Source organism: Pogona vitticeps, chromosome 6 (genome assembly GCF_051106095.1).
Source record: "Pogona vitticeps strain Pit_001003342236 chromosome 6, PviZW2.1, whole genome shotgun sequence".
NCBI lineage: Eukaryota > Metazoa > Chordata > Lepidosauria > Squamata > Agamidae > Pogona > Pogona vitticeps.
In genome coordinates, this window is record NC_135788.1 from 106,904,586 (window position 1) to 106,921,502 (window position 16,917).

Consider the following 16,917-nt stretch of genomic DNA (forward strand, 5'->3'; position numbering starts at 1 on the left):
CAAAAATTCATCGCTATGGGAAAACATCGCTAAGCGAAACACGGTTTAATAATAATAAGAATTTATTGTCGTTGTAAGTATATACACATACAACGACATTCACAATGAATTCCCATAGAAATGCATTGAAAACCGGATAATCCGTTCCAATGGGAACGGATTGCTGTCCTTAAGCGAAAATCACCATAGGAAACATCACTAAGCGAAACGCGGTTCCCCAATTGAAATGCATTGAAACCTATTCAATGCATCTCAATGGGGAAAAAAATTACAACAAATTGAAAAAGAGTCAGAACAAAGTCAAATAAGTTTAACAAAGGGTTTATTACGTGCACTTATGATTTCAAGCATTCTAAACATTTTAAAACATTTTTAAACGTATAAAAAACAGCCAACAGGAGGCTGTCAAAACCATTGTTAAGCGAAACAGAGGGACCCAAATTGTCATCGCTATGGAAAGCATGGTCCCAAACATTGCTATGCGAAAATCGCCCATAGGGAACATCGTTAAACGGAGCGCAAGATCACTCAGAAAAAGCCATCGCTAAGCGAATTCGTCATTAAACGAAGCACTCGTTAAGCGAGGCACCACTGTAGTTGAATAATTTACTGTTTTTAGTTTTTAATATTGTGTTTTTAATCACGTAAGCCGCCTTGGGTCCTTTTTTTAATGAGAAAGGCGGGGTAAAAATACTTTAAATAAAAAATAATTTTAAAAGAGGCAGATAAGAAACCAAGGATTATTGTAAACATACCACAACTAGATCTAGCTCATTTTTGATCTGTCTCAAAATCCTCAGACTGGATGCCACACTGAAACCTATGTTAATCAGCTGGAGTTCCATTCTGGTGTTACTGTAGGACAGCATACTCCATCAGATATTAGATATGAGGAAAGTTTCAGCCTTGGTTTTCCCAGTGGTAAAACAGAAATAGAGGCCAACATGAGGATTTAAATGTTGAGTTGTTATCAGTCAGACTTAGTGCAATAGTTTTCAAACTCTGTTTCCAAAAACCTGAGGACTTCTTAGAATCTTGTCAGAGTGGGACGGGCATTTAAATAAAAAATGCCATAATGGTGAACAAGCTTATCCACTATTACCCCTTATTTCCTGCAATGTGTATGGGGAGTATTGAATACATCCTCAGAGACTGGTAAGATTAAGCATTTTGCTGGGACCTTGATGCTTAAGGAATGCAGTTATGCAGGGGGAGGAAGAGAGGCTCTTAATGAATCCCTGGACCCCATTCCCTGTTTACTATGACTTTTAGCAAAATCTTATTATCTAACATTTGTAAAATGGTAGCTCAGAGGGTCCTGCAAAGGCTGGAGAAATAAAGACTCTCTGCCTCCTCCCCTCCAATTTAAGCACTTTGGGAGACCCAAATAAAGCAAATTGACTCATGTCAAACCCAGTGGTCTATCCACTCGCTTGGAGAACTAATCAAGATCCAAGATAGCATAAATTTTTCTCATTTCTCTCACTCCACCTTCTCTATATTAGTTGTTGTTTTGACATATATACTTCTATATAGTGCCAAAGCACTCCCTGGGCAGTTTATAACATAATTGTCCCCCTCAGGGAGCCGGCTACCTGAATCCGTCAAGATCAAATTCAAGTCATGAGCAGAAGCTTGACTGCAGTGCAGCATTTTAACCACCGGTCCATGGGACTCCAATGAGGCAATGTTTTGCCCAAGGGGCTGTCAAACCCTCCAATTGGTGGTGCATTTTAAGGTGCATTATCAATTCATCTAAGGCAATGCCCATTTCCTGGCAAATTGGGCCAGCACTGTGCAGATACTCAGTGTTCTCTCTAAAATGCATCTCATAATCCCGTCTAATGTATCAAAGGGTCCAGTTCAGACCAATGGACAGTGATAAGGCTCTCTGAGGATAGAGATTTTGACATTTCTCTTTTGAATTTGCCCTCTTCTCACTTTTCTCCTTTATGTTTCCATCTGCTGCGCCTCAGATGTGGTAAAAAAACCTTTGTGCTCTGCTGAAAACACATACACCTGATTTAGCTATTATTATCTAGAGTAGCCCATCTTGGCTGTGGATTACGTTTGTCCTTCCAAAATGACTCATATGCTAGCAACGAAGGGCCTATTTTGGCAGTTAGAGGCACATTAGATTAAAAATTATTGTTCTTGTTTCTTCTGTGCGGTGGTGGAGTGGAGCGAGAAGGTTAGCAGTTGTGCTGGGATTTAGGTGATTTAGAAACCCTGGAATATTTTATTTTGATTTATCTCTAGAACTGACTTTATTTACTCTGCCTGATCCTCTGTGCAGAAGTGAACTGAATAAGAAGGGTGCTTGCTTAAATATACGTTGCCTTCTTAATTCTTTCTCTTTTTAGGCAGAGCAAGACATGTCCAAAATTACCTGATGTTGCTTACTCTTTGTGAGAAGAAGGTGATTCTTACCCATATTCTTGCATGTACAGTAGAAAGAACATCTCAAATACCCAAGGTGCATCATGTCCTGGGAGGCAGATGGGTCTCGCTGTGAGTTGGCAAGGACAATAAGGTTGCTGGTAGGGAAGCCCACAAGGGAAAATAGTCACACACATCCCCAATAAAACCTCTGAGCCAGAACCCCTGAGCTGTCCAGGAATGGGAGGAGTAGAGGATCTGTCATTCAATGTTCTTGTTCTTGTTGTCACTTCAAAGTGGCTTTGGTATTTTGGAGTGGTATGAAAATGAAGGAGGTAAAAGTAAGGTGTCTTGAGTTCTTTCAGAGTGGCTGAGGAAAGGATTCTTAGAATAAAAAAATGCAGGGGAAGGATGCCTTTAAGCAGGTGGGGGGGTATTATCAATGTATGTTTGACAGCAGTGTAGAGTTGCTTTCGGACAGTGAAGATGTTGGGGAAGGGTGACAACCAGGTTTTAAAGCTGTGTCAATTTGGAAGGAGAACACAGAAGAGACCTGAAGAATATCTTATGGCAAAGGTAGCCGGCCAAAATCACCGACTACTTGTGTGCGCACGTATGTATGCTCACACACACTCACATAACTCTACATCTCCTGATCTTTGTTGCCCAGTCACCCAGCAAATCCTGCAAGACAGGCAACAAGGCAGAGGCGCAGGAGAAGGTTGCACACTGGAAGGCCTGGAGGGCTCACGGCCAGTTCCTGCCATGCTCTCGAACCGCTCCAGTTGCCCTGGGCCAGAAAGGCCATTTGCAGCAAGTGCAGTGGAGGAGCAAGGATTTAGCTAATTGGACAGGATCTTAACTGTGCATCAGACATGGCAGAGGCAAGCCCAAGGGGATGGGGCTGCTAAGATGTCTCTCAGTACTCTCAGGGAAACACATCAGCTGCTCTAGAACTGCTCCCATCCCCTCAGTCACCCAACTGATATATCATATTTGTTACCTGGGCCCTGATATCCCAATAAATGCCTCTGCGTTGCCATAGCAACAACTTCTCTGCTACTCTCTTAACTATTTTTATACCTACTAGGTTTACTCTTAAGATTTGCATTTATTGGGAAAAAATCCTGTTAGTGTAACCCAGATTGAGCACCAGAAATGTTTAATTTACATTAATTAAAAGTCTCCCACCTCATTTTCGGTTCCCCTTTTGTCCTGGGGAAGCCTTTGGCAGCCTTGTGATGAGATGCTGAGAGACTTCATTGGTAAAAAATCACTGTAAAATTGGTATTGCCAGGCTTTTGACCACAGGCAGCAATATTTAACTTTTAAAGGATCCCCACTCATCCTGAGGCCCTAGAGACCCTTGAAAGCTAAAATAGGGGATTGGAAGCTTTTAAATCATTTAAATCAAATGTTTCTGATGCCCAATCTGGGTTATGTCTGCACAAAGTTACACAACAGGATTTTACCCAGTAAGTTATACAAGTGATAAAATCCTTTTCTTTGCCCCTTCCATTCACTCACCCATCCTATCTCCACAGCGGTGCCTTCCTTTTGATCTCCTTGCTAAGAAAATCCAAACGTGTCAAATTATTTGACATAAAAACAGGCTTATCATAACATCATAAACTATAGTGAATGAGATGGCAGCCAGACCATTTTTTTAAAAAATATCTCCCATATAGAGCTAACTTTTTTATTTGGTTTAAAACAAAGAGTTCTGTGCTCCAGTTCTGGAAAGGGGAACGTATTTTTTAAAAAAATACGAAGAAGAGAAGTTTCAGCAAATAGCTAAACCTTCCTATAGGAAGGCCACTACTTTTGTTCAAAATGTCAGACAAAGCGTGAAATAAAAAAGAAAATGCAAATCAAGTGACTGCTGGAGTGACATGAGAGGAATGTGGAGCAGGAGAGAAAATTAAAACTCTAATTAATTTGAAAAATAGTTCTGAAAAGGATGTTATTTTTTAGTCATGTCGTAGATAGCTCCAGTGTGTGCCAGAGAGACTATAGAATGTGCAATACTGTCGTCGTCTTGAGAGCAATTGAGTTTTGACTGAGGAGGGCACGAAATTCTATTTTCACAGCAATCCTGCTTTATACTTTGAATGTCGGGAAACAAAATGTCTGTGCAATGGAGTTATAGCCTTGAGGAATGAGTTTTAAGTGCATAATAATTTCTCCAAAAAATAGAACTGTCGATTTAAGGCCTAATAGAGGGCATGAATTTCTTAGCCTGAACACTTCACAGTTCATCCGTATTGAGGTTCTGCCTCTTCCAAGGCAATTCACAGGAAAACCAGAGTGTGGAAAAGTTACTTATTTGGATTAGAGCTCCCAGAATCCCCAATATGTGCTGCATGGAGGATTCTTGTATTTGTAGTTCACGAGCTAACCTTTCCACACACACCAAGGGACACACAGTTTCCTCAAGTCTCAGATCTGTCATGGAGATCGAATTGGGCCTTCTTGCTATCTGCAGCAACTGTGGGGCATATCACCATGGCAACACTCAAATTATTCTCCAGACAGGCCATTCCAAAGTGTTCTTGCTTCATAGTTTTTATGTGAGAAAGACAATGTAATGTCGCTAATTATTTCATGTAGGCTAGTTAGAGCTCACTTTGAGTCTTTTGTTTAGCTGTGGCTCAACTGTTTAAGACAATGGCTAGCAACAGATGCTAACATGGATTAAAGATACTAGACAAATCATACAGTACAAGGAAAGGCTGAAACTAGCCTTGAGCTAGATGGTTTGTCATGAGGAATCTGCCATGACATGCACAAATTCCACAGAGATGTTCTGCATTTATTCAGGCAACAAATCAATGTGGAAAAAGTCCCTGAGGGCTGGAAGTACAAAATCTACTTGACTTAGTCAAAGGGGAAGGGGGGTTATAGGCGACAATTGGAAAGTTTTTCGAGAACCTCAGAAAGAACAGGGTTGTTCCCTCATCTTGTCTGCTAAAGAAGGAGGCTGCAGTAGAATTATAGGATTATAGGGTCAGCGTGGATGAGTGTACAATACCTGTATATGTACAGTTGTTGATTATTTGCTTCCAGATACCTTTGTACAAAAGGTATACATTCCAGATACCTTTGTACAAAAGGTACCTCTGTTTCATCGTTATTGTTTTGCCAGCACTTGGGGATTATTTTTCTGTCACTGGGCAAATGTGTGATTCTTCCTTAGTTTGCATGTCAATTATTATTTTGAGTGTTGCAGGGAATAAGGCTGCAAAAACATCTCACGGGCACCCGATGGATGAATGTCTGTGATGTCAGTGATTCCGAAAGATACCTCTTCTCCTCCCAAGTCAGCCCAAAATCTTTTTAAAAGGTTGTTTTTAATAATGTTTTTCAAAATTAAAGAATGTACTATTCCAGCAAGAGCGACTTCATTTTGTATGCAAGAACACTTCATCCTCCCGTCATAAACAAGCTCAGAATTTCATAAATCCTTTTCAGGCTATACTATGCCCTTTCTTGGAGAAATTAATTCACAAGGTGGGATAAAATGTGATAGCTAACCTATTACAGGTTCACCCCTTCTTATTACTGAGTGATAGGTATCATTATCAGGTAAAAACAATATTATGAGTTCCCCTCAGAACCATTTAGTTAAAACTGAGAGTCCTGTTTAGCGTTTAGAGTCCTGATTATGATTCATGTGTAACATATCCTAAGTGAGGATAAATAATGACAACAAAGTTGCTTATTTTAAGGAAAAAAGACAGTCACATCTGTAGTTTTAGAAGAGGTAACTGTGTTAATCCATCCTAGCATATTAGGCAAAAACAAAAACAAAAATTAAGAAGACAACAATAGTGTGGCACCTTGAAGATGGAACCGGACTTGTCTAAGAAAACTCACATTAAAATATAGCAATTAGTCTTTCAGATGACACAACATTTTTGTCTTTTTTTATTTTTGTTTTGTTTTTGCCAGTCATATCAATGTGAACAATGTGAAACATATAATTAAGTATTATAGCTCTGTTAATGGAAACCTCAAACCCGCTCCTACAAATGCCCCTCATGTATACATTTTTGATCTGGTGGCTCTAGCAACTTCAAATAGCTACCATATCTCTTCCAGTTGATCAGTAACATGCTAAAAATGCCTTTTTGTGCCTGCTTTCTCTGCATTAGAGATTTTAATTGGTTGGTATGCAGACTAATCCCCCATAAAAACTTGAAAATGTTATGCAGAAGTTTTTAATATATTTTGCAGGATGACAGTCCTAGTATTCCTTATGAGGGGAGTATCACTGTGTCTATAATACAGGTATACTGTATTTGTTTCATTTCTACCCTACCTTTCTCCCAGTGCAAGGACCGAATCTACTACCGTGTTTCCCTGAAAATAAGACGAGTCGTCTTATATTAATTTTTGCTCCAAAAATGCATTAGGGCTTATTTTCAGGGGATGTTTTTTTTTTCATGTACAACAATCTACATTTATTCAAATACAGTAATGTCATCTTCTTCTGGTTGCTGCACAATGGTGGAGGGTGGGATTTCACTTAACTGGGGCTTATTTTGGGGGTAGGGCTTATATTAGGAGCATCCTGAAAAATCATACTAGGGCTTATTTTCAGGTTAGGTCTTATTTTTAGGCAGACAAGGTATCTACTCACAGTCATACGGAGAGATGCAATACATTTCTTAATGTGAACAAAAAGTTTTATGACATCACACAGTAACAAGCTGTATTTGGCATATGTTTTTGTCTACTGCTGCCCATTTAATCTGTCGACTGCTATCCATGACAACTTATGCTAAATAATATATATATATATAAATAATATGCTATGCTAAATAATAAATATAAATATAAATATAAATATAAATATATAAATATATAAATATATAAATATAAATATATATATATAAATATATATATATATATATAAAAATATATTTATATTTATATAAATATATTTATGTGTGTTTAGTCGTTTAGTCGTGTCCGACTCTTCGAGACCCCATGGACCAGAGCACGCCAGGCCCTCCTGTCTTCTACTGCCTCCCGGAGTTGTGTCAGGTTCATGTTGGTTGCTTCGCAGACACTGTCCAGCCATCTCATCCTCGGTCGTCCCCTTCTCCTCTTGCCATCACACCTTCCTAACATCAAGGTTTTTTCCAAGGACTCTTTTCTTCTCATGAGATGGCCAAAGTACTGGAGCCTCAGCTTCAGGATCTGTCCTTCAAGTGAGCATTCAGGGTTGATTTCCTTTAGAACTGATAGGTTTGTTCTCCTTGCAGTCCAGGGGATTCTCAAGAGTCTCCTCCAGCACCACAATTCAAAGGCATCAATTCTTCGGCGGTCTGCTTTCTTTATGGTCCAGCTCTCACTTCCATACATCACGACAGGAAAAACCATAGCTTTGACTATTCGGACTTTTGTTGGCAAGGTGATGTCTCTGCTTTTCAAGATGCTGTCCAGATTTGTCATCGCTTTCCTCCCAAGAAGAAGGTGCCTTTTAATTTCAGGGCTGCTGTCTCCATCTGCAGTGATCATGGAGCCCAGGAAGATAAAATTTGACACTGCCTCCATATCTTCCCCTTCTATTTCCCAGGAGGTGATGGGACCAGTGGCCATGATCTTAGTTTTTTTGATGTTGAGTTTCAGACCGTTTTTTGCACTCTCCTCTTTCACTCTCATTACAAGGTTCTTTAATTCCTCCTCACTTTCTGCCATCAGAGTGGTATCATCTGCATATCGGAGGTTGTTGATATTTCTTCTGGCAATCTTAATTCCGGCTTGGGTTTCTTCCAGTCCAGCCTTCCGCATGATGTATTCTGCATATAAGTTAAACAAGCTGGGGGACAATATACAGCCTTGCCGTACTCCTTTCCCAATTTTGAACCACTCAGTTGTTCCATGACCAGTTCTAACTGTTGCTTCCTGTCCCACATATAGGTTTCTCAGGAGACAGATAAAGTGGTCAGGCACTCCCATTTCTTTAAGGACTTGCCATAGTTTGCTGTGGTCCACACAGTCAAAGGCTTTCGCATAGTCAATGAAGCAGAAGTAGATATTTTTCTGGAACTCTCTGGCTTTCTCCATAATCCAGCGCAAGTTAGCAATTTGGTCTCGAGTTCCTCTGCCTCTTCGGAATCCAGCTTGTACTTCTGGGAGTTCTCGGTCCACATACTGCTGAAGCCTACCTTGTAGGAATTTGAGCATAACCTTGCTAGCGTGCGAAATGAGTGCAATCGTACGGTAGTTGGAGCATTCTTTGGCACTGCCTTTCTTTGGGATTGGGATGTAGACTGATCTTTTCCAATCCTCTGGCCACTGTTGAGTTTTCCAAACTTGCTGGCATATTGAATGTAGCACCTTAACAGCATCATCTTTCAAGATTTTAAATAGTTCAACTGGAATGCCATCACCTCCACTGGCCTTGTTGTTAGCCAGGCTTTCTAAGGCCCACTTGACTTCGCTCTCCAGGATGTCTGGCTCAAGGTCAGCAACTACATTGTCTGGGTTGTCCGGGATATCCAAATCTTTCTGATATAATTCCTCTGTGTATTCTTGCCACCTCTTCTTGACGTCTTCTGTTTCTGTTAGGTCCCTTCCATTTTTGTCTTTTATCATGTTCATCTTTGCGCAAAATGTTCCTCTAATATGTCCAATTTTCCTGAACAGATCTCTGGTCTTTCCTTTTCTGTTATCTTCCTCTATTTCTTTGCATTGTTCATTTAAGAAGGCCCTCTTGTCTCTCCTTGCTATTCTTTGGAAGTCTGCATTCAAGTTTCTGTAACTTTCCCTATCTCCCTTGCATTTTGCTTCCCTTCTCCTCTCTGCTATTTCTAAGGCCTCATTGGACAGCCACTTTGCTTTCTTGCATTTCCTTTTCTTTGGGATGGTTTTCGTTGCTGCCTCCTGGACAATGTTACGAGCCTCTATCCAAAGTTCTTCAGGCACTCTGTCCACCAAATCTAGTTCCTTAAATCTGTTCTTTACTTCCACTGTGTATTCATAAGGGATTTGGTTTAGATTATACTTGAGTGGCCCAGTGGTTTTTCCTAATCTCTTCAGTCTAAGCTTGAATTTTGCTATGAGAAGCTGATGATCAGAACCGCAGTCAGCTCCAGGTCTTGTTTTTGCTGACTGTATAGAGCTTCTCCATCTTTGGCTGCAGAGAATATAATCAATCTGATTTCGATATTGCCCATCTGGTGATTTCCATGTATAGAGTCGCCTCTTGTGTTGTTGGAAAAGAGTGTTTGTGATGACCAGCTTATTCTCTTGACAAAACTCTATTAGCCTTTGTCCTGCTTCGTTCTGAACTCCAAGGCCAAACTTCCCTGTTGTTCCTTTTATCTCTTGGCTCCCTACTTTAGCATTCCAGTCCCCTAGAATGAGAAGAACATCTTTCTTTGGTGTCAGTTCTAGAAGGTGTTGTAAATCTTCATAGAATTGTTCAATTTCAGTCTCCTCAGCAATGCTGGTTGGTGCATAAACTTGGATTATTGTGATGCTGAATGGTCTGCCTTGGATTCGTATTGACATCATTCTATCATTTTTGAGATTGTATCCCATTACAGCTTTTCCCACTCTTTTGTTGACTATGAGGGCTACTCCATTCCTTCTACGGGATTCTTGCCCACAATAGTAGATATGATAATCATCTGAGCTGAATTCGCCCATTCCTGTCCATTTTAGTTCACTGATGCCCAGGATGTCGATGTTTATTCTTGCCATCTCCTGTTTGACCACCTCCAGCTTCCCAATGTTCATAGATCTTACATTCCAGGTTCCTATGCAGTATTTTTCTTTGCAGCATTGGATTTTCCTTTCACTTCCAGGCACGTCCACAGCTGAGCGTCCTTTCGGCTTTGGCCCAACCACTTCATTAGCTCTGGAGCTACTTGTACTTGTCCTCCACTCTTCCTCAGTAGCATGTTGGACGCCTTCCGACCTGAGGGGCCCATCTTCCAGCGTCATATCTTTTAGCCTTTTGTTTCTGATCATGGGGCGTTCTTGGCAAAGATACTGGAGTGGCTTGCCATTTCCTACTCCAGGTGGATTGCGTTTAGTCGGAACTCTCCACTATGTCCTGTCCGTCTTGGGTGTCCCTGCACGGCATAGCCCATAGCTTCTCTGAGTTACTCAAGCCCCTTCGCCACGACAAGGCAGCAATCCATGAAGGAGAAATATATTTATATAAATATATATTTATATTTATATTTATATAAATATATTTATATATAAATATAAATATATATATATATAAAGATGCTAGAAGACTATTTGTTCTTTCTGAGGGGTTCCCCCAGCACCCCTCCCCTCACCTCAGAAAAGTTTTAATTTTTGGAATAAAACATGTTCTCCACTAGAGCGTGTGAGGAGCATTTTTCAGTTGAAAAACTTCACCCCAATAACCCCCCTTTTAAAAAGTTAAGAAAACCCCACTGTATCAACTTCTTTAGCCTAGGGCCCTCAACTCGTGAGATTTCTTACGCCTACGTAAGAATAATTAAACCCTGGCCTTTCTTAATTTTAATGTCTCTTAGTTATTAGTCTCTTAATTATTAGTCTCTTAATTTTAGTGTCTCTTAGTTATTTTCATTGTGAGTAGAAAAGTGTGGTTGAACAGGTGATTAATTTACATTGACAAGTATATATATACAGTGGGGTTTTCTTAACTTTTTAAAAGGGGGGTTATTGGGGGGGAAGTTTTTCAACTGAAAAATGCTCCTCACACTCTCTAGTGACGAACATGTTTTATTCCAAAATGTAAAATTTTTCTGAGGGAAGGGCAGGGGTGCTGGGGGAGCCCGTCAGAAAGAACAAGTAGTCTTCTAGCATCTCAAAAAATAATACATTTTATTTAGCGTAAGTGTGTGTATATATCAATGTAAATTAATCACCTGTTCAACCACACTTGAATATATATATATTCAGTTAACACAACCAGATAGATTAATACAACTTGGGAAAAGCCAGACTCCACGAGAATGCAAGTAATGCTAATTTTTGAATAAAGTTTCAGCCTGACCAAATTTTCTGAAATTTCATCTGAATTTTTGAAATTGATACTCACTGTTCTTTATAGAGCAATAATGTGATCAACTTAAGACAAATGTCAAGGTCAGTAATTTACACTGTTTTCAAAACACCGTTTCTTCTAATGACATCCGCTAGCATAAAAAAATGGCATGAAGTTTTCATAAGGCAAAAAGACTAATTTGAACGTCAATAAACATTGAGTTGAATAATCCCTCCTCCTTCAAAGCATATATTACACTTCTAGAAACAAGACAGGTGCTGGATCAGACCCAAAGCCTATCTTTTCTAGCTTTCTGTTCCCACAATAAGCAACCACATGCCAGAACCAGACATGAATGCCACCGTGCCACCTTGTTCATGTGTCCTGTCTCTGTCATGCCCCGCCTTCTCCTTTTTTCCCCCTTAACCAAAAAGCCCAAAAGGTTGTAACTACAGTAATTGTTCTAGACATAGTAGCCAGTGATTTTAGATTTGGGAATTCTGAGGGAAGTGGAGGCTATTTGTTAAGGTTAACACAGAAAAGCCAGGAGTTTGAAGCATTTTCATACACCTGCCTTATTTATTTGTGTTGCCCCTTTACTTTAGCCTATTTTTTTCACAGATTCCAAGCAAAATGGTGATGCAGCAAATGCAGCGTTGGCGAATGAGGATTGCCCAACAATTGACCAGGCCCTGTCACCTGAAGAGAAGTCACCTGTCACACCTGCTGGTCGGGAGCGCTATAACCGTGACCGAGCCTGCTTCCTCCTCTCCACAGGTGATTTTGGACAGTCACCTGATGGCAACATCCGGAAAGGTACACACATTTACATCAGTTTTGCCCTGCCTCTTTCCTCAAGGATATCATCTAAATACTTGCCTCACTAGGCCATCTTTGCCCTTCAATGCCACCTTCATAACCTTTGTCATAGCAAAACCTAGAATTGCCACCTTTCCGGGATAAAAAGCACAATTATTAACATTGAGATCAAGCTGTGGAGAAAACAGGAGATGGGGAATAAGATCAGGAGTGATTATCAGGGGATAGAAGGTGTCCTAGCAACCAGAGGGTTTCCTTTTCTCCATCTTTGCCTCACTAACAACACTGTACAGTACATTGGTCAAGGTACAGCACTTATCTTGTGCCTCTGTCCAGTGGAGCATCCTTTCATTTTGAGCAAGTGGGGTGTCATGACTGGGGAGCAGGGAAGTAGGTTTTTCAGCCTAGCACTCCCCATGCTGTCCCATTATTTTCACAAACTCTGAGATCACTAGCTCAACAATGTTATGTTCCCTGTTTGCACCCTCACCCATTATGTCATCCATTTCAACAAACATACACTTTTTAAAAGAAACAACTCTTGCTTTCTGTCAGTTTTATCATTCCAGCATGTTTTTCTCCCTTATATGTACCACTGTGTTCCACAGCATTGGCTGTAGCTGTGCTTCATATTTCAGAGGCTGCTGTTTCAAAGGAAGCCACAGCAAATAGCAACTGTAATTGTTTTTTAAGGGGGAGAGGAGACTTGTAGCCAATGTGAGGACATGAAATGGATAATACAGTGTTAGAAAGCTATTTCCTGTTTTCTGCACACCTGTCCTGCTGTTGCTGTCTTGTCAGGACTATGTATGACATTTGCTGCCAGGGCAGCAAATACTTCCCCCATCCCAAATTAAGATATTAATGAAATACATATTATTTCAGCACAGAAGAGAGAAAATGCTACAAGTGCCTCTATCCTTCCCTAACAGTAAAAATACAAGAAAAAGCCAAAAATAGCTAACCATTTTCTCTTTTGTGAGATTCCAGATCTGCTGCCTGAAGTGGCCAACCCGTTCTGCCAGCCTTAAGTTCTGTTAACAGAAAAAACTAGCCTTGGACCCACTGGCATAATGTATTTCTTGCTCATGTGTGGCACAACTCCCAAACTATAAAATCAGTATAGTAATAATTTAATATTAAGCTACCCGTATTGTAGCATGTAGTAATTAAAGATAATGCCTGCCATGAGCCTTGCATAAAGGCTCTCTCTAAACCAAATTACCTTGACCAGGTTACTCTGCAAATGGGAATAAGCTGCAGTATCTAAGGTGGTGCATGCTCCATACACCTATTTTCTTTTTTGTATTTTTTAACTGCCTTCACACAACACAATTACTTTGTTTTTTAAAAAAGTGAACTGACATTTTATTGCAAAAGTAGTTTAATGGGAAACTGCCAACAGTGGACATACTGTACAGTGTTTCTTCCCTTGCCCCCTGCCTCTCCTGTTTCCCTTAAAGTGTTGTCATGACAAGTTGTAAAACTGTTTCATAAGCTTCCAGTGGCGCTAAAAAAGAGGCTTATTAAAGGATTCCAAGCTACTAGCTTCTCATTATGAAAATAAGCACCTACAGTATTACTCTTATGGAAGACATTTGTATCTTTGGGGCCTGGTTGTCTATTTCAATCTTTCTGGCAAGAAAAAAAAAAGGGGGCCACCCATACCTGGCTATTAGCCAAAAGGTATGGTATAAATAACATAAACTCACTAAAATAAAAGCACTCACTAAAACCAGCATAAACAGATACTTTAATTATAGACATTTATTATTTTGAATATTCAGAGCAGGAAGCAGAGGGGGCAAATTGGAACATCCAGGAATGTAAAGCAAGCTGGGATATGAACGTTCTTTGTCCAACACCTGAAGAGAAAGAACCTTAAGAATTGTGGATAATTCAATGGCTGTGGAGCCAGAGGGTGGGAGTTTGATTCCCAAGTGTGCCTCCTTGACAGGGTCTGGACTCAATGATCCATGGGGTCCCTTCCAGCTCTTCCATTCTAAAATTATTATATTCATATCCTAGCCTGCTTTGAGCCGGGGTTAATCTGTTTGCTTGCATCTTTTTCATTTTTCCCAGGAAACTAGGATATTGCCTTTTTCCTTTTTTAAAAAAATGAGGCTAAAAGGATTAATATATCAAGAATAGTCTCACAATTATTACTGATATAGATTAATCATTCTAAAGAATTCTCAGAATCAGTAGCATGCAATAGAATTACAGCTCTAAGATTTCTTGTGGTTTTTTTTAAAATTTGGTCACTGCATGAACAGCAACAACACAAACTTTGTTAATACAGATTAGTATTTTACCAGTAGTTTACTCTTATAATTAAAACTAAGGTCTTTATAGTTCTAGAGTTTATACTTAGGCACTGCAGTGCCACTGATAAATTTGATTTTAGTACTACAGTACTGGCTTTTGCAACTTGCTTTTTCTTTGTCTGCAGTTCTCTGTTCTAAATTAGGTGAGAGCCAGTTTCAGTTTTGTTCATCTCACTACAAAAAGGTATGGGAAAACATGATCTCACTGGATAGGAATCAGCAACAGCATGCCTATGTGTTTCATAACTGCTGCTCTAGCATCTGTCAGAAGCTTACAGTAGCAGCAGGCAGTCTCTTGAAGAGAAACAAGGTTGTGCCTGTCACAGCAGGCAAACAGGAGGCTGCAGCAAATGAAAGCTGACGAGGTATTTACTTCCACTGAGGGAGGAAACACGACAGATGTTTGAGGTGTTACGCAGCAGGGAGAAACAGTAAGAAGTGGGCAAGGAGCAACTATAGAAATCTCAGGGGAGGAATGGCTTGTCTACTTGCCGCTTGTCATTAGAGCAAAATTTTGAGAATCTCGTTTATGCTGTACAGACTTTGAGCTATAAAATAGGTTTAGACCTAGGAGTGAAATTGTTTTATTGAACTGAATTGCATTTGCATAACACTTTATGTACTTCTGAGTTGCCTAAACCTTTTGAAGAATTAAAGTTGTCAGCCAATTAAAGATTTCTTATTAGACTAATGAAATTAGTTTTAGCCAAATTAATCAATTACATGCATGATGAGTGTTTGTGGGTGTTTTTTCTTTGTCTTAGGCAGCAACATATCTTGAGGTGTCTAGCAAGGAGAGACAATAATCCCAAGATGTAAAAATGGGTATCAGTATTTTATTCAAAGATAAGAGCCCTGATACTGATACCCATTTTTATATCCTGGGACTGTCGTCTCTCCTTGCTAGACAGCTTCAGTGGATCTACCAGTCCTTTTTGTTTTTGTAGCAATACTGTATATCTTGAGCCAAGCTGATGGCTCATGATAGGGTTAGGAATGTTCCCTAGTACCGCAAAACTTACTTGAGCCTTTTAAAATAGATGATGTAATGAATACACATTACAATTGATAGAGGAAAAGCCCGTAAGGTATTAGGCCTGAATCTAAAATTACCTATCTAATTGCATCAAGTTAACTTTAAAACTAGGTAAACTCCAGGTTGTTTCTAGCATATTTTTGTATGGTTTTGTATGGTTTGAATTTTAATTCATATACAATAAAAAAACAAAAATACAAACCCTACCTCCTTTTTATTTGCATGTGCTTATTAAGGCATGGATATGGGAATAATTACATGCATATATATATTTTTAGAAAAGTCATATATGACTAAGGGAAAGACCATTACTTATTTTTCATTGCATATACAGTAAATTAATCTCAGTTTACTAACATTTTAAAGATATATTGAGGGATAATGCCATCACCTTTTCTAAAGGCTTGAATCAAAGCATAGTCATGGAATCTGATTTTCATAGGAAGATTTCCTCCTGAAATATTTAACAAGATATTAAAGATGTGTCCAAACATGAGCAGAGAGATTACTCAGTACCCCTAAATAACTATAGCTTGTTTCTACACACTTAAAAATAAGGAATGAGGACGGGACAGATAGTGGAAGATCCTAGATAGGCTTATGCCCTGATACCTCTTAGAAATTAAACACTTTTTGCATCTTAATCCAAAGGTATGCAGCTCAAACTAGGAACTAGGCCACTACTAATTTGCATATGATTATTAATCCAGATGTATGCAAGTAGATATTTTCTAGCACCAGTGCTGAAGGTAGAACATGCATGCTCCTGCACAACATAAAATGACTGCTAAATAACTGTTACACTGGATAATTGGCAGAGTAAGGGTTCTGCTTGATATACTGTACAGGTTTTTTTTTCCCCAAATGAGGATGTGTGATCCACCCTGCTCTTTGCACTAGACTGGCTCCTATCATATTTCCTGCAGGTCAGAATATAAAGGCTGTTTCCGTAAGGGAGAATTGTATTCGCAGCTGGTGGAAAATATAGGACAATAGTAGCCATCATGAGGATGAGAAATCATGGGAAATATAGGACAATAGTGGCCATCATGAGGAAAATGCAGAATGCCATCTGGGCTACATAAAATGTCCTGGATAAAGCAGGAGAAGCTGATGGGAGAGAAAGAAGGTTTCCTTCTTTCTTTCCACACTGTGGTCCTGCCCCCAGAATACTGCAGACCTGTGTTGCTAGGTCAGGGATACAATTCTTAATTGTATTATAAAGGAGGCTTGGGTTTGATTCTTAACCAGTGGAAATGTGTGTGTGTGTGTTTTAAGGAAGGCATGTAGCTCAGTAACCGAGCTGATGATTTGCACATATAATTTATCTTACGCTTCGCCCTTGCTGAGAT

The 16,917-nt window shown here is 39.6% G+C and overlaps 1 protein-coding gene across 11 annotated transcripts in view; it reads left to right on the forward strand.

Annotated features, from left to right (window-relative positions):
- The window catches only part of LOC110078490 (voltage-gated potassium channel KCNC1), a 52,507-nt gene that overhangs the window by 24,216 nt on the left and 11,374 nt on the right, over window positions 1-16,917 (forward strand). For all 11 annotated transcript variants that reach the window (XR_013537125.1, XR_013537124.1, XR_012088709.2 and 8 more), the window contains one exon: window positions 12,005-12,199. Coding sequence is in view for 5 of the 11 variants with exons in the window: in XM_078376995.1 (XP_078233121.1) it covers window positions 12,005-12,199 (195 nt within the window). In the remaining 6 variants the exon portion in view is untranslated. The remainder of the gene's footprint in view (window positions 1-12,004; window positions 12,200-16,917) is intronic.